This window comes from Cervus canadensis, chromosome 12, assembly GCF_019320065.1.
Source record: "Cervus canadensis isolate Bull #8, Minnesota chromosome 12, ASM1932006v1, whole genome shotgun sequence".
Taxonomy (NCBI): Eukaryota; Metazoa; Chordata; class Mammalia; order Artiodactyla; family Cervidae; genus Cervus; species Cervus canadensis.
In genome coordinates this window covers 10090820-10106713 of record NC_057397.1, presented here as the reverse complement: position 1 = coordinate 10106713, position 15894 = coordinate 10090820, and the positions used below count along the sequence as shown (strand labels likewise).

Sequence of the window (15894 nt, the reverse complement as noted above, 5' to 3'; positions counted from 1 at the left end):
AAAGTAATTAGCCTCCAACTAATAATAAATGAAAAAAATTAATTAATTAATTAAAAAAAAAAAAAGAAAGCCATCCTCAGCCAGACCCAAAGTCTCTTCAGTGGGGGAAGCGAACACAGAGGCTTGAGGTCTTTGAGTTGGGGGCAATGGCTCAAGAACCCAGGCGGATTTACTAGGGAGGGTGATTGGCTTGGTGTCTTGAGGTTCACAGGGAAGGGCCAGTGGGAGGGGAGGACCTCCAGGGGCCACTCGCCACATCCTGCCAGCCACTGGGCGGGGGTGAGACAGATGACAGGACAGGTGGGCTGAGGGCTGAGGGAGTGGGGGGCGGGGGGCAGGGCTGGAATATCCTGCAGGAGGAGCCTGAGGAGGGAAGCACCTGAAAGGCCACACTCGCCCAGCACTGCCGGCTCCTCCCTTCCTGCAACAGTTTCACTTTTGCTTTCCTGTCCTAGGGTGCGGGGAGGGAGTCCCGGCTGAAGGCCCAGACTGGGGCGGCCCAGGCTGGGGTTGGGGAGCATAAGTGGGGGGATGTAGGTCGCCTGCACGGTGAAGGGGGCGTCAGGGAACGCTGCCAAGGGACCCGGGCTGCGTGAGGCGGAACGGTGGGGCTGCTGCCTGCCCCCTCTTCCGGCCCCAGGGCAGCGATGGGGGAGGCAGAGGCACAGGCGGGAGCGGCCGTGGAACTCAGTGGTCTGCCCCCCAGCGTCCAGGACGAGCTGCTCATGCTCTACTTCGAGAACCGCCGAAGCTCGGGGGGTGGGCCTGTGGCGAGTTGGCAGAGACTCGGCCGCGGGGGCATCCTCACCTTTGAGGAGCCTGCAGGTGAGGGACCAACGGAAAGGGGCAGCCTGGGCCCCGCTGGCCACCGGCCCTGACTGCACACTCCCCTCGCCCACAGATGCCGCGAGGGTCCTGGCCCGGCCGGAGCACACTCTCCAGGGGGCTCGGCTGAGCCTGCGACCAGCCCCACCACGCGCCCCTGCACGCCTGCTGCTCCAAGGACTGCCTCCAGGCACTGCACCCCAGCTCCTGGAGCAGTACGTTCAAGCTCTGCTTTGTGCCGCCGGGCACCCGGAGCAGCCTTGCCAGGCCCTGGCCAGTCCCCGACCAGATCGCGCTCTGGTGCAACTGCCCAAGCCCCTTTCTGAGGCAGGTAAGAGGCGGGATTGGGGCGGCCTTCCTGTTAGGGGAGGCACCCTGCGCTGACTTGCATCCTCCCCACAGAAGCTGGCGTCCTGGAGGAGCACGCCCGGGCCCTGGGCCTGGAGGGGGCTGAGGTCTCCCTGGCCTGGGTGCCCCAGGCCCGGGCAGTGCGTGTGCTAGGAGGTGGCCCCCCTGCAGACCTGCTGCTGCTAGAGCTGTACCTGGAGAATGAGCGCCGCAGTGGCGGGGGGCCCCTGGAGGGCATGCGCAACCTCCCGGGGCACCTGGGCACCGTGGTCTCCTTTCGGCACTGGCAGGGTGAGTGGGGCAGGACAGGGCAGTCCCCCACCATGGCTTGGAGCCCTGATGACCTTCTGTTCTTTCCCTTCTTCCAAGTGGCCGAGCGGGTGCTGCAGCGGGACCACCGGCTGCAGGGCTCAGAGCTGAGCCTCGTCCCCCACTATGATGTTCTGGAGCCTGAGGAGCTCGCCGAGGATGCCGGTGGAGGGAGCCGCCCAGGAGAGCTGGGGCCTGGGGCCCCCGGGCATGTTCTCCAGGAGGCAGGAGGACCAGCAAGGGTACAGAATCATGCTGGGGATGTCACACTGGGCTCTGAGGAGGCGCCAGGGCAGTCAGGAGCCTCTCTGAGCACAGGCCCTCGCTGGGACAGCTCATTCCTGGCACGGGCTGGGCCTGTCAGCTCAGGGCCCTGGGGGTCTTCAGAAGAGGAGGGGCCGGGGAGCCCGAGGACTGTGGGGTCTCTGGACCCAGTGGAGATCGCCGTGAGGTCTTCAGAGCAGGTGGCGTCAGCGAGCCTGGGGCCCGCGGGGTCACTGGGGCAGGAGGGCCTGGTGGAGACGGTGCTGGCGATGGAGCCGGGAGCAATGCGCTTCATTCAGCTCTATCATGAGGACCTTCTCGCCGGCCTGGGAGACGTGGCCCTCTTCCCGCTCGAAGGATCAGATACGACTGGATTCCGGGTGAGCAGCCTCTGAGGAGTCCTCACCTTTGATCCTCCTCTGCCACTGGGGGCTCCGGGTGTCCTTCCTGTACGCTAAACCTGCCAACTGCCCCCGCACCCCATGGTCCTGCAGCTCTGTGGAGCCCTGGCCCCATGCCGGGCAGCTGAGGAGTTTCTGCAAAGTCTGCTGGGCAGTGTTAGCTGTCACATGCTGAGCCTGAAGCACCCAGGCAGTGCCAGGTTCCTGCTGAGCCCAGAGGGGCAGCACCTTCTCCGGGAGCTGGAGGCACGGTTCCAGTGCGTCTTTGGGACAGAGCATCTGGCTGGGGCCGTCCTGGAGACAGACCTGGAAGAGGTGGACAAGGAGCCTGCCCCGCCCTCTGCTTGTTATCCCTGCCCGGCGCTGCCTCCACCCTTGCTCAGACGCCTTGGGGGGGCAGGTGTTCCAGGGGCCCTGATACTCTCTTCCAACAGGTGGGCCCCACTGAGGCCCTGCAGGCCCTCCCTGGCCTCTCCTCTACCCCGTGGCCTCCAGATGATCCAGACGGTGACCAGGAGAACGCAGGCCTGGGTAGGGCTCCCTGGGGCCCCAGGACATCCTGCAACCCTTTCTTGACTTCATCTTCCATGCTACTCTGCACTGTGCCCATCTGCTGAGCAGATACCCTCCAACCCCTGTTTCCGTCTTCCTCCCGGCCCCTGACTGCCCCGTCCTGGCTGGGTTCGACCCTTGACCGGGTGCCTCTCCCTGCCCCCCAGAGGAGGTCCAAGAGCTGCTGGCCACCCTGGAGGGCCTGGATGGGGAAGACTGGCTGCCACTGGAGCTAGGGGAGGAGGAGCCTGAGGGGCAGCTGGAGGAGGAGGAGGAGGCGATGGCCCCCGGATCTGGGGAGGGGCCCTCAGCCCCCAGCACAAGAGAGCCTGGGCGGCTGCAGGAAGAGGCTGAGCTGCAGCTGGCGCTCTACCGGTCCCTGCAGCCGCGGGGCCAGGCGGCCGAGCAGGAGGAGGCTGTGCTGCAGCGGGCCCTGGCCCTCTCCCTGATGGAGCCGCCGCCCCTGAGTGGGGGACAGGAGCTCCTCCGGGGCCAGGGCCCGGGTGGCTGGGCCCAGCTGGAGGTGCACGCCGCCTTCGAGCAGGATATGGATGAGCTGGACCGGGCCCTGGAGGCTGCCTTGGAGGTGCACCTCAGGGAGGAGCTGGTGGGGGCCCCGAGCTGCATGCTGCCAGCGGAGCTGTGCGCCCACCTGGAGTGGTACCACGGCGTGAGTGTTGTCCTGCGCGGTGGCCACATCGTCCTCCGCGGCTTTGGGGTCCAGCCTACCCAGGCGGCCCGCCACCTGGCAGCGCTGCTGGCTGGCCCCCGGGATCAGAGTTCGGCCTTTCCCTTGGTTGCTTCCTGCTCCACGCGTGAGTCCGCAGCCTGGAAGGGGACAGGGAGGACAGGGGCGACTGGTGCCCCGGGCATGGCCCGCAGCCTTTTTCCTTCCTGCCTCAGTGCCACAGCAGAGGCCGAAGGAGCCCCTGGGCAGGCTGGAGCGTCTTGCTGAGAGCAGCAGTGAGTTCCAAGCAGTGGTGCAGGCCTTCTGTGACACGCTGGACACGGCCCGTGGCAGGATCCACGTGGTGCGGGTAAGGCCACTCTGTCTTGCCGCCTCTGGCCTCCGGGCTCCTGGCATATTTTGCTTTGCAGAGCCCGTGGCCAGAAGCCGCCCAGCGGGTTGAAGGCCATGATGGGCAGGGGAGCCCGGGCTTCCTTAGCTCCTTTTCCTGCCAGAAGGGTGTTCCCAAGTGTGGAACAGGGAGACAGAAAGCTGTGGAAGTTGGGGGTCCCAGCCCGGGTCCCCACTCTGCCAGTGACAGGTGCCTACTGCAGCCTCCTTGCCTAGAGCGTGGGGTGCTGGCGCCATCTCGTGGCTGCTCTGAGGATTGCGCCTTCTGCAGACTGCACCTCTGGGGGCTCCTCTGCCTCCCACGGGTGTGGCTCCAGCAAGAAGAGGGCTGGCTGCAGCCTCCTCCTGCATTCACTTGTAAAAAGTGGCAGCTCTGAGCCTGGTCTCGTTGCAGAAAAGGCTGGGAACTACTGGTGGGGGGCCAGAAGGAAAAGGAGGCTGGGATGGAGGGGCTCGCGAGGCAATGGGGTGGACAATGGAGGCAGCGGTGTCCCGAGGGCCGGTAGGGCCAGAAGGAAGGGCTGAGGAGGAGGCTGAGCCGGGCTGGTCGGCTGGCGCGAGAGTGTGAGAGCAGTGCCCAGAGACAGGATAACTGAGCACGAGCTGGGCTGCACGCTCACGGCCGAGGGGCAGGGATCTGGGGCCAGCCGAGAGCTGGGAAGCCAGGCGGCCCCTTGACTCTTGAGGCACTGAGCTGTGGTGGGTGGGCCTGGGAGTGGGGGTAGCATCATCAGCAGCCTGGATCTGGTCAGAAATGCAGAACCCCAGGCTTTCCCCAGCCCTGGCCTGGTCAGCCAGCAGCAGCACCACCACTCTCCTGGTTCTGCTGCTGTAACTCCAGGGGGAGGACTCTGCTTCCATTTCTCGACTTAGCAGCCATCACTCTTGCCCTTTGCGGCGGACAGACCTCCTGCACTCGGGCCCCAGGCTCCTCTTGAGGTTTGGCTAGTTGCCTGTGCAACTTCTTCCAGCAGGACCTCTGTGACTGACGTGGTCTGCTTGAGTCTTTTCTCCACTTAAGTTTAGAGACTGTCTCTTGCCTCCCTCCAGAGAAGATGTGGAGGACAGGCTTCCCTTCCCCCCATCATTTCTTCCCTCTTCCATCTCACATTTGGTCAGTTACATTATTTTTATGTTGGCAAGGTTGACAAACCAACATCATCGTCTGACTGTCATGAAGCTCCATGCTTGGGCCATCAGTTCAGTTCAGTTCAGTCACTCAGTTGTGTCCAACTCTGTGACCCCATGGACTGCAGCATGCCAGGCTTCCCTGTCTATCACTAACTCCTGGAGCTTGCTCAAACTCATGTTTGGGCCTTAGGTTGATCAATATATTAGGTTGATCAATATATTATGATAATGAAAAAATATTTACCACTGGACCAGAGAGGGCAAAGGGGAAGGAAAAACCTAGTTATTAAAACCACGTTGCCTGAAAGAGAATATTCTAGGAGTCAAGGATGAATGGCCATTAACTTCATTTACTCTGTTCGTTTTTCTTTGTGGTGCTTGGCTGCTGAGTTTCTCCTGGTGACTCCGTCTCCCTCTTGCATAGATTCCTTTTCTGTTTAGTAGAAGTATCTCCTTGAGTGAGTAATAAACAACTTAGACTTTTAAATTTATTTTGCCTTTTGCAACTACAACTTGATATTGATATTTTTTCAAACAAAACATGCTATGTGTTTATTAAAACATTTCTATGAACTTAAGCACAGCTGATTCTTATGTGCCTTAATCTGTACTTATTTTGTTTGCACCATAAATAGTGTGGCTGGGTATAGCAATCAGGATGAAAATATGTTTTCCTTCAGATCTTTGGAAGATCTTTTTCTTTTTCTTTCCTCCTTAAAATTTTTTTGTTCTTGGAAAGGTAAGAAAAAAAAAAGAACCAACAAAACCCTTCTGTGGCCTCTTAGCATCCAGTATTAGCGGTGAGAAGCCCAGTATGAGAATGTGAGATTTTTTTCCACCTTTGTATATCGACTTTGGTGTGTGTGTGCGTGTGTGTCTGCTCTTGTAGAGTAGTTTCCTTTCACTTTGAAGGCTGATGTTTTCCCAGCAGGTAGGGGCCATAGGTGTGCCTTTCCCATTGTCCTTGGTGTTTCTTCCATCTGAAGATGCCGCCTTCAGCTCAGAGAAACTGTCTTCCATCAAGCCCTTATTTGCTCCCATCACCTGTCTGGCGTCTTCTCGTCGAGTTCCTACTACTGAGATGTTAGACCTCCTGGCCCGCCCCTCTCCCACATCAGTCCTTTCACAGTTCCCAACTCTTTCTTTAGCTCTGCATTCTGAGTCACTTCCTGATCTTTATCTTCGTCTTATTATTTAGCCTACCCACTGGATGCAGTTCAGCAATTCCATCCTTAATGTAAGAACACTCTAATTTTCAGACTGTTTTTTTTTTCACAGTAGGTAGTCTTGTTTCATGGATACAATATTCTTTTGCATCTGTCTGAAGTGACTAGAATTTCTTTAGAAACTTTTTGAGTCCCTGAGTTGGCTCCTCCTTGTTGACTACCAGGTCGGTCACCAGGTCTCCCATCACTGGGAAGTCTGGGCTATCTCCTGGCGTTGGGGGTGAAGTTCTGCCCGCAGTGCAGGCATGGGGCTCAGCTTCTCTCTGTAGAGGCCTGGCTGTGGGCTCTGGGTTTTGGTTAGTGGATGGGCTGTCCACCTGCAGGCCCCCTGGAAGCCCTCCAGTGCCACTTGGGGCCCCGCGGAGGTGGCGAAGGTCAGCCTCATGTGGGCTACTGAGTAGAGCACGGCAGGAGCTCTGAGGTCTCCCCAGGCTCTGAACTCCTCCCAGAGGGCTCCTTGGGGCTCAGCCCTGTCACAAGCGGCCGGGCCCTGACTGATTCCCCACGCCCACCTGCCTCAGGTGGAGCGCGTGATACATCCGCTGCTGCAGCAGCAGTTCCAGCTGCACCGGGAGCGCCTGGAGCAGTGCTGTGAGCGGCAGGCCGAGCAGGTCCTGTACCACGGCACAACGGTGCCCACCGTCCCCGACATCTGCGCGCGGGGCTTCAACCGCAGCTTCTGCGGCCGCAATGGTGAGGCCTGGGTCCCTCCGGGGCGTGGGCTCTGCTCCCTGGAACCACCCTGACCCCCCCACCCCCCACAGGTGCGCTCTACGGACAGGGCGTGTACTTCGCCAAGCGCGCCTCCCTGTCGGTGCTGGACCGCTACTCGCCCCCGGATGCCGAGGGCCACAAGGCAGTGTTCGTGGCACGGGTGCTGACCGGTGACTACGGGCAGGGCCAGCGCGGGCTGCGGGCACCCCCTCCGCGGCCCCCCGGGCACGCGCTCCTGCGCTATGACAGCGCGGTGGACTGCCTCCACCGGCCCAGCATCTTCGTCATCTTCCACGACACCCAGGCGCTGCCCACCCACCTCATCATTTGCAAGCACAAGTCCCGGTCTCTCCCCGAAGACGCTCCTGCGCTCCTTAGCCTCTCCCCAGCTACCTGACCCTAGAGGCCCCCCTCGGCCCTGCCTCCCGCTCCCTAGGCTCCGCGCCCCGCACAGCCCTACCGCCCCGCCTCCTGTCGCGGTGCTGTGTCCCCCCCCTTGGGCGGGGTTTCCCCCACCCCGGCTTGGGCCGGGCCGACCACCAGGGGTCAGCAGAGCCCGGGAGGAGGGTGGCCGGGCCAGACCTCGCCCGAGCGCGATTGTGTCGTTTGAATAAACGTGCCTGTGAAACCTGGCTTGGGCCCTGCTGGAGCTCCGGGTCAGGCCTCTGTTTTGAGGGTGGCTAGGGGCGGGGCCGAGGCAAAGCCACGGGGACTGGGGGTCAGAGGCCGACCCGGCGCGCCCCCGAGCGACCCCGCGTCGCCCTAGTGTCTCGCACGCTCCCCTAACGACGTCTCCTTGGCGACGGGCCGCCCTCTGCGCGCGGGGAGTGGGCCGTGCCCGGCGCTGGAGGCGGGGCCGGGGGGGGGGGTGGGGTGCTGTCCGAGAGAAGCTGCGCTGGCGCTCCGGCCCCGCCGCCACGGGGACCCCCAGCCCCGCACGCACTCGGGCGCCAGGACCGCACGGGCGGCGCTCGGTTAGGGGCCGGGGCGGGGCTCTGGGCTCGCCCCGCCCGCACAGCCTGCGCAGCTCTCCCGGCACCAGCAGTCCGGCCGCACGGGCCGAGCCCAGCAGAGCTGAGCCATAGCGCGCGTAAGATCTGGGCCGGGACGGGGAGGCACGCGGCGGGCGGGAGCCGCGCTTGAGGTGGGGGCAGCCCGGAACCAGAGGCTGCGTCGAGGCCCTTCCTCCCTCGGGAGGATGCCACCTCCGCGCGCGGAGACTGCGGAACTGGACGGGCGGTGCCTGGGGTGTGGGCAGGAAAGGCTGCCGGCGGGGTGCGGCTGGCGGCGGGGCGCCGGGCGGGGGGCTGGCCGGGAGGCAGGGTGCGGAGGGGCTGTGCGGGGCGGGGCGGGCCGGGGTGGCCCCCAACTCGGTGCCCACCGTCTCCTCCCAGCCTACAGCCTGGGGGCAGAGGCACAGAGCCCACACTGGGCGGCCAGCCCAGCCGCGCCAGGACGGAGCCCCATTCACCTCCTGCTCGCCCGCGCGTGGGGGCCCGGGCGCTGAGGGGCGTGCGCGCGTCGGTGCCCGTGCGCTTCTGCGGCCCCCGTCGGGCGTGTGCGTGCCGCGCAGGGTGGGCTGCTGGAGCGGCGGCCCAGGCTCCCTCCCAGCCTCGCTGCAGCAGAGCTTCCGCGGCCCACGCCGATGCGGCTTCAGTTATTTATAGGGCTTCACTGCGGAGACCGAGGTGGGGCTGCGCTGGGGTGGGGTAAGGCGACGGGGAGCCCTGTTGGCTCGGACAGCTTGCAGGTAGAGCTAGTGTCCCCGGTTTGAGGTCTGGGTCCTTCCCTGAAGGCCTCTGAGGGGAGGGGCAGCAGCCAGTGGTTCCCCATGGCCTGCCTTGCTTGCTGATCGGAGGATTAGGCGAGACAGGGTCCAGGTTTGGCACGGAGGGGCCGGAAGCCAGTGTCCGAGCGATGGGGTGGAGGTTGGGATCAGTGGCCTCTGATGGGGTGAGCCCCTGGGCGATGGTGTGGAGGGGCCAGTGTTTGGGTGACACAGACAAGGGAGTGGCAGTGAGTGTTGGGGGTGTCAATGTCTGGGCGCTGCAGGGAGTGAGGTCAATGTCTGGGGTGGGGGGTCACTGTGTGGGTGTCTGAAGGACGAGCTGGAGGGGTGAGGCCAACCGTGGATGGTGGGAGAGGGTCGTGCGTCCTGTCCCGGTTGGGAGGCTTCAGCGTGTGGAAGAAGGGGGACGTAGGAGTAGCGTGGGTGTTAGTGTCCAGGTGACAGGGTGCCTGTGTGTGGGGGGGTCCCTGTTTAGGCTGAGAATGTGTAGATCAGTGTGGGGCAGTGTGTCCCCACACACAGGTGTGATCCCCTCCTGCTTTCTTTCCAGGAGGCCATGTCGGGCGAGGACCAGGAGGTTCGGGCAGTGGTTGAGGATGGCTCCAACGGGGGCAGCGGCTCGCCCAGCCCTGGGGACACGCTGCCCTGGAACCTGGAGAAAACCCAGCGGAGCCGGCGAGGTGGAGGTGGCCCCGGAGGAAATGGGAGTGTCTTGGACCCTGCCGAAAGAGCAGTCATCCGCATTGCAGGTAACGCTCAGGAACTCGGCCTGTCCGGTTCATCAGCTCTCGCCCGTTGGCTGAGCCCTGCTGTGTGCTCTGTGCCGGGCTTCGGGATTCGGAGGAGAGGCCCGAGGGCGGCTTGCCTCTCGGTCCCGGGTGACTGAGCGCAGCACAGCGCCACCTGCTGGCCGCGCCCGGTTAGCTGCACCAGGCCGGAGGTGGAGCTCGCGGAGGGTGCCTCGCCGCTCTCAGGACGAGCCCTCAGGCCCCAGTGATGGTGACACTTCCTTAGGTTGCTGGGGCAGAGCCGCCTCCCAGGGAGTAGAAACCTGTGAGGGCAGGAGAGGAGGGTCCACCTGGTTGGTGGAGCCCCAGCCCCTCCCCGAGCCAAGGTTCCGCCTGGCCTCCAGTAGCTGCCATCCTGGAGGAGGACGGGGAAGGTCCGGGGTAAGGACCCTGACCGTGTGGGCTGGCAGCGGACAGCGGCTGCGCCCTCTGGGAAGTAGGTGACCCAAGGCCAGAGGCGAGGGGCGGGATGTGCTGCGAAGGGAGGAGCCAGCTGGGGGTCTCCAGGTCAGCCCCGTGGGCAGGACAGAATGATGATGAGGGGGTTGGGGGGGGTGGCGCGGCGGACGGCGCCCCTGCAGGAGGCCGGGAGGGTGGGCCGACGTGGGTGGGAAGAGGCCAGGAAGCCCAGTGCTGGGCGGGACGGTGCAGGAGGCAGCGAGGGACGTTGTGGGTGGGAGCACAGGGACAGCTTGTGGGGGTGCGGGGAGCTGGAGGGTGCCGCTCCCCGGGGCCTTGTGGGCGCGGCGGGACTGCGATCTTTTTCACATGTCACATCTGGATGCGAAGGAACGAGGCCCTCTTTCATCCAAGGAAGGTGAATCCCGAACGTGCTATCGCAGCCCGGACCCCGGCGCTGTCAGCGCCCCCACCCCATCCCTCCGTGCCGTCCCGCGAGCCCTGGAAGCCGGGGCTTCTGTACATGGGGTGCGCAGCGTTCCCAGCTGGAGGGGCGCTGCCGGGGCGTTCCGGGGGAGGGCGTTTCTCAGCCCTGGAAGACGGGGCTTGCCAATCTGATGGGTAGCAAAGACATTGTCTTTTTAAAAAATCATATTTTCTTCTGTACATTCCCGATTATATACGTTTTATTCGTAGTTAATTTTTTTTTTCTTTTTAGCGTAAGAATTTCATACTGAAAACACTCGGTCTCCAAGGTTACAAAGGAAAGCTCTCGGTAGCGACGGCGGGGGCGGAAGCGGGTGGGCGCGCCAGGGGCGGCCAGGTGAGCTTGCTGGGTCTGGCGGACAGCGAGGAAGGCGGCCCCTGCCGGGCCGGGCGCGCAGATTTCGGGACGTCGTTGGGCCGACGGCCGGGTCGGGGGCGGGAAGGGGGTGTGCGCCCGCCGGGAGGCGCGCGGGGCGGAGACTAGGAGCCTCGGACGCCGGGAGGCGCCGGGGCGCGCGGCCGCCTCTCCCCGGGGCCCCGCCCGCCCGTGGGGCATCCTGGGTGCGGGGCGGGGCGGGGGCGGCCCCTTTAAGCGGCGCGCGCGGCCGCAAGGGCCGAGTGGCCGCCGGGGACCAGAGGCCGGCTCTGCGCGGCAGCGCCCCGCGCGTCCCGCGCCCGCCGCCGCCATGGCCGCTCCGCCGCCGCCCGACGAGCAGGACTTCATCCAGGCCTACGAGGAGGTGCGCGAAAAGTACAAAGGTACGGCTGCAGCCCCCGCCCACCCTGCGGGCTGCCTGCCGGCCGGCCCTGACAAACCCTCCGGCCAGGCAGTCCGGCCTCTGACACCTCGTCTGCTGGGGTCGTCCCGATCGGAGCCCAGACCCCCGGCCACCCCCCAGCCTCACTCGACCGGCGCGGCCGCCGGCAGCGCGCTCGGCGGAGCCTGGTGGTCATGCCCTTAATAGGGCATGGTGCGGCGCGGGCGGGTGGGGTGGGCCGCCCTGGCCAGTGTCCTGTGTCCGGCGTCCGTGCACAGCAGACACGTGGGTCAGCCTGAGCTGTCCCCTGCCCCTCGGCTGGGCGCGTCCCCTAGGAGCGCGGGTAGCCGCCTATGTCTGGCAGTGGGTCGCATAGCTGCTGTCTTTCCTCACCTCCCCAAATTGGTGAGCACCTAGGCCGGCGCCCAGCCTTGGCAGGGACCCTGTGATGCCCCTTTACTGTCCGCTGGGGAGCAGCCGTGGGCTGGGGAAGTCGGGTCAGCCCCCTCTTCCTCTCTACAGGAGCCCACTCGGGGGCTTTGGCAGACCCCTGCCCCTGCTCAACCCGCCAGGGGCCCCTGGGTCTGCCCAGGCCTTGCTGCTGTCTGCTGCTCGCAGCCCAGCTGCCTGGGGCGTGAGCTCTGAGCAGGCATGGGCGCAGTCCTGGCCCCTGGCCCGCGGAGGCTTAGCGAGGGTTGAGGTGGGGCGCTGGGCAGGGCTCACCCAGAACAGGTCCCAGTGCACATGGCTGGTTATGCTGGCTCTGCCCCCAAGGGCAGTTCAGGGAGAGAGGTCCTGCTGGGACCTTGCCTGGAGCCCTGGGCAGCCGCTGTCCACCCACTGACCTCACCCAGGCAGGGGAGGTTTCACCGGGCCCTAGGCTCATCTCTGCTGGGCGGTCGTCCACTCACAGCTTCCCAGGCCCTGGCCGGGTGGACGTGCTGTGTGCTTCTCCCGCCAGCACTGTGGCTGGCCCGCTTGCCTCTGTGACCAGTTGCTTGGGCTGGAGACACTGCTTTGACTGTGAGCTCATGAGCCTGCAGGGAGGGAAGGTGTGTCTTGGGCGAGCTGGCCTGGCCCAGGGGCATCCGTCTGGACACATCCAAGGCAGGGGGCAGCTGCCCACCTGGGCCGCAGCCTTCCTGGCAGGCCCCAGGATGGACTGTTCGTGAACTGGCCGCTCTGAAGGAAGTGGGGATGCCGCACAGGACGAACAGCGCTCTGTCCAGCACCTTCCCGTGTGGCTCCAGAGCCCGTCAGGGCATCAGGCTGGAGTGTCCCGGCCTGAAAAGCCCTGGCCCTCTGCTCCCTGGGGTGGCACCCACCTCTCAGGAGCGAGGCCTGACAGGACCCTGCGGGCTTCGAGGACAGGTGTGGAACTGCCTTGGCCGTGCCCCTCCCCGGCTGGCCTGGTTGCTGCCCGCGGGTGCAGGGCGCCGGCCCGAGGTGGCCAGTGCCGTGGCTCAGCTCTGAGTGCGGCACGGGCCTGGGGCGGCTGAGAGCGGCGAACTGGGGAAGCAGGTGTGGGGGCTGCTGGATGGGATAGGGAAGGCTTCTGGGGGACCCGAGTCTCTCAGCTCCTGGCTTGAGCCTTGGGAACAGGTAGGGGGCTGGGCTGGGCCCTTGCTGGTCAGGGCCATGGCCAAGGCCCGGGGATGGCCTCGAGGAGGCAGAGGAGGCCGGGCTGTGGGCTGTGGGCCTGAGGCTGTGAGCCCTTTCGGCCCATGGAAGCCTGCGGCCTGGCCCATAGGCCCCTGGCGTGGAGGGCTGCCCTCCGCGGGGAAGAGGGGTGAGGCCTGTTGGGCTGGAGGCAGGGAGGAGGCAGGGGTTCTCCTCTCGGGGGCGCAGTGAGCACTAACAGACTTGGCCCTCAGGGACCCCTGCTCAGCTCTGCACACCCATTCCTGGTCACTCACTGGCTGGGGAGGGCCTGGCGCCGCCTCCTGGCCTTGTCCCTGCTGGCATTCGCCCTGCCCCCACCCTTGTCCTGTTTGCCCTCTTGGATGCACCTTCCCCATCTGCCTCCAGAATCCAGCCTCTGCAGACCTCCTGCCGTGACCTTCGTGCCCTCTCCAAACCCCGGGGCACCTCCCTGTCCACACTGGGCCTCACTGTCCACACTGGACATGTCACTCCCCTGGAAACCCCCTGCGCTCCCCAAAGCGTCCTGCTCCTCCCAGGGCCTTCTCCACTTCCTGTCTGCCGGCCCCTGGCTCCAGAGCAGATCCCAGCGGGGCTGGAGAGCTAGGCTGGGCAGCGGGAGGCTGCAGAGGCCCGTGGTCTCTGTGGGAGGGCAGGGGTGGGGAGTTCAGGTGATGCAGGCCAGGCTGTGGGGGTAGGGTATGTGGTGAAAGAGCCCCCCAAAGCCCCATGGCGGCCCTTTGCACATGGGTCCAGAAGCCTGTCCAGGCAGATGGGACACAGAGTCCAGGAAAGGGGGTAGGCGGTCCAGTCAGGAGGGTCTGGGCAGCCTGTAGAGAGTTCAAGGCTGTGTCTCAGGGCTGGGAGCCTCAGTGTGGATGGGGAGGGGGGGCTGGAGGGTGCCCACCAAGCTGCTGCGGTGGTTCTGGAGGGGGCACAGATGTGGAGCAGGGAGGGCAGAGGTGAGCAATGTCAGCGGGGGTGTTGTGGGGGCAGGTCCTCCAGGCAGGGCTGGGGTAGAGGGTCTGCTGGAGGCACCCTCGGGAGACCGTCTGGCTTAGAGAGGGTGGAGCTGGGAGGCAGCGGCAGTGGTGTGGGGAGTGTCCTCGCATCTACAGGATGTGTGCCCGGCTGGAGGGCTTCCCTCACCTCCCTGTCCAGCCCTGGGCATCCTGTCACGTGTCCCACCCTGTCCCATCCTGGACTCGGTTATCTGTGTCCCTGGCACCAGCCCCAGGCTCTCAGCCAAGATTCAGGGTGCTTGCATGGGGGAGCAGGTGATCGCATGGGGTGTCATCTCTGGTGGCCAGAACTCAGTGGGCAGGATTGGAGTCTGGCAGTTATTTGGGATTCGTTGGAGAGGGCTTTTGGTCTGTTTATAGTCAAAAGCTAAAAACAGACGGAAAAGCACTATGAGAATATAAAGAAAAAAGGTGAAAGTCACACTTTGGGTCCCTAGTCTCACTGGCTGGGGTGACCATAGTGTGTGTGTGTGGGGGGGGGGGAGAGAGAGAATTCAGTGGTTTTAGCAAATTAGTAGACTTGTGAAGTCGTTCGCACCATTGATTTCAGAACATCTACAGTCCCCAGCTCCTGGCAAATGCTGATCTACTTTAGGTCTCTGTGGATTTGCCTGTGTAGGACATTTCATATTAATGGAATCATCCCACTTTGTGTCTGGTTTCTTTCGTGTGGTGTAATATTTCTTCCATGTCATAGTGCGTGGTTCTTCATTCCTTTTTATGGTGCTATGATATTCTGTGGTATGGATAGACTCTGTTTGGTTTGCCTCTGCCTGGGGTGATGGGTTTGGGGGCTGTTCCCACCTGTGGCTGTTATGAGTATGCTGCTGTGAACACGTGTCTGCGGTGTTTGTGTGGATGTATGTGCTCATCTCTCTTGGGTACCAAGGAGTGGAATTGCTGGAACATGTGTTAATTCTATATTTAACTGTTTGAAGGACTGCCAGATTGCTTTGCAAAGCAGCTGCACTGTTCTGTGATCCCATGAGCAGCGGGTGAGGTTTCCCGTCTTTTCACGTCCTCACCAGCACTTATTATTATCTACCTTTAGGGCTCCCCTGGTGGCTTAGACGGTAAAACGTCTGCCTGCAATGCGGGAGACCCCGGTCTGATCCCTGGGTGGGAAAGATCCTCTGGAGAAGGAAATGGCAACCCACTCCAGTATTCTTTCCTGCAAAATTCCATGGATGGAGGAGCCTGGTAGGCTACAGTCCATGGGGTTGCAAAGAGTTGGACACGACTGAGCGACTTCACTTTTGATTATAGCCATGCAATCCTAGTGGGTGTGAAGTGGTTTCTCTTGATTTTGAGTTGCATTTCCTGACGATGTTGAACATCTTTTCTTCTGCATATTGGTTATTTCTGTGTCTTCTTTTGAGAAGTGTCTGTTCAGAGACTTTATCTGTGTTTACCTTGGGTTTTTTTCTTGTTATTATTGAGTTGTTAGTGTTCTTCATGTATTCTAGATATAAGTTCCTTATCAGATAGAGGATTTGCAAAAATACTCTCTGGTTCTATGGGTTGTCTTCTATTTTTTTGATGATGTTCTTTGAAGCACAAGAGATTTTAATGGCGAGTCCAATTTATCTATTTTTTTTTCTTGGTTGCTATGCTTTTGGTGTCATATTTAAGAGACTGTTGCCTATTCCAAAGTTATGAAGATTTATATGTATGTTTTCCTCCAAGAGTTTTATAGTTTTTGCTCTTACATTTTGTTCTTTTATCTATCTTGATTTTTTTAATATGGCATGAGGTAGTGATCCAACTTTATTCCTTTTTTTTTTTTTTTGGTTGATTCTTTGTTCCCAACCAAGGATGAAAGCCAGGGCTCCCACAGTGAAAGCGCTGAGTCCCAGCCACTGGACCTCCAGGGAAGTCCCTCAACTTTACTCTTTTGCTTGTGGATATCCAGTTGTCCCAGCATTATTCACTGAAAAGATTCTTCTTCCCCCACTGAATGGTCTTGGCACCCTCATGCTTTTTAGTGGATACAGTACTAAGTATTCCATTATGTGGAAGTATTACCTCACCTTATTCATCTGGTCCCTTTACATTTGGACATTTCAGTTCAGTTCAGTTGCTCAGTCATGTCCAACTCTTTGCAACCCCATGAACCGCAGCATGCCAGGCATCCCTGTCCATCACCAACTCCCAGAGTTTACT

At 62.1% G+C, this 15894-nt stretch overlaps 2 protein-coding genes across 5 annotated transcripts in view; both read left to right on the top strand.

Moving 5' to 3' along the window:
* The first annotated feature begins 434 nt into the window (after nucleotides 1–434).
* PARP10 (poly(ADP-ribose) polymerase family member 10) lies at nucleotides 435–7480 on the top strand. The gene is made up of 10 exons (XM_043484266.1): nucleotides 435–825; nucleotides 902–1156; nucleotides 1228–1464; nucleotides 1543–2126; nucleotides 2241–2462; nucleotides 2582–2678; nucleotides 2867–3514; nucleotides 3603–3736; nucleotides 6656–6827; nucleotides 6899–7480. The coding sequence occupies exons 1-10, from the start codon at nucleotides 648–650 to the stop codon at nucleotides 7243–7245; spliced, it is 2874 nt and encodes a 957-aa protein (XP_043340201.1). The 5' UTR covers nucleotides 435–647; the 3' UTR covers nucleotides 7246–7480.
* A 257-nt stretch (nucleotides 7481–7737) lies between these two features.
* The window catches only part of PLEC (plectin), a 54485-nt gene continuing 46328 nt past the window's right edge, over nucleotides 7738–15894 (top strand). For 2 of the 4 annotated variants that reach the window (XM_043484203.1, XM_043484202.1), the window contains exon 1: nucleotides 10937–11069. In XM_043484203.1, the coding sequence (XP_043340138.1) occupies nucleotides 10997–11069 (73 nt within the window). In that variant the 5' untranslated portion in view covers nucleotides 10937–10996. Of the gene's footprint in view, nucleotides 7939–9187; nucleotides 9387–10936; nucleotides 11070–15894 lie in introns of those variants that run through there. The other 2 variants (XM_043484195.1, XM_043484194.1) reach the window with 2 other exon arrangements.

Excerpts from the sequence above, each read along its gene's own strand:
- PARP10 (XM_043484266.1), top strand. The coding sequence starts at position 648 with ATGGGGGAGGCAGAGGCACAGGCGGGAGCGGCCGTGGAACTCAGTGGT. Across the intron at positions 1,157-1,227 it reads CAAGCCCCTTTCTGAGGCAG|AAGCTGGCGTCCTGGAGGAG; the intron begins GTAAGAGGCGGG and ends TCCTCCCCACAG. Across the intron at positions 2,679-2,866 it reads CCAGGAGAACGCAGGCCTGG|AGGAGGTCCAAGAGCTGCTG; the intron begins GTAGGGCTCCCT and ends CCTGCCCCCCAG.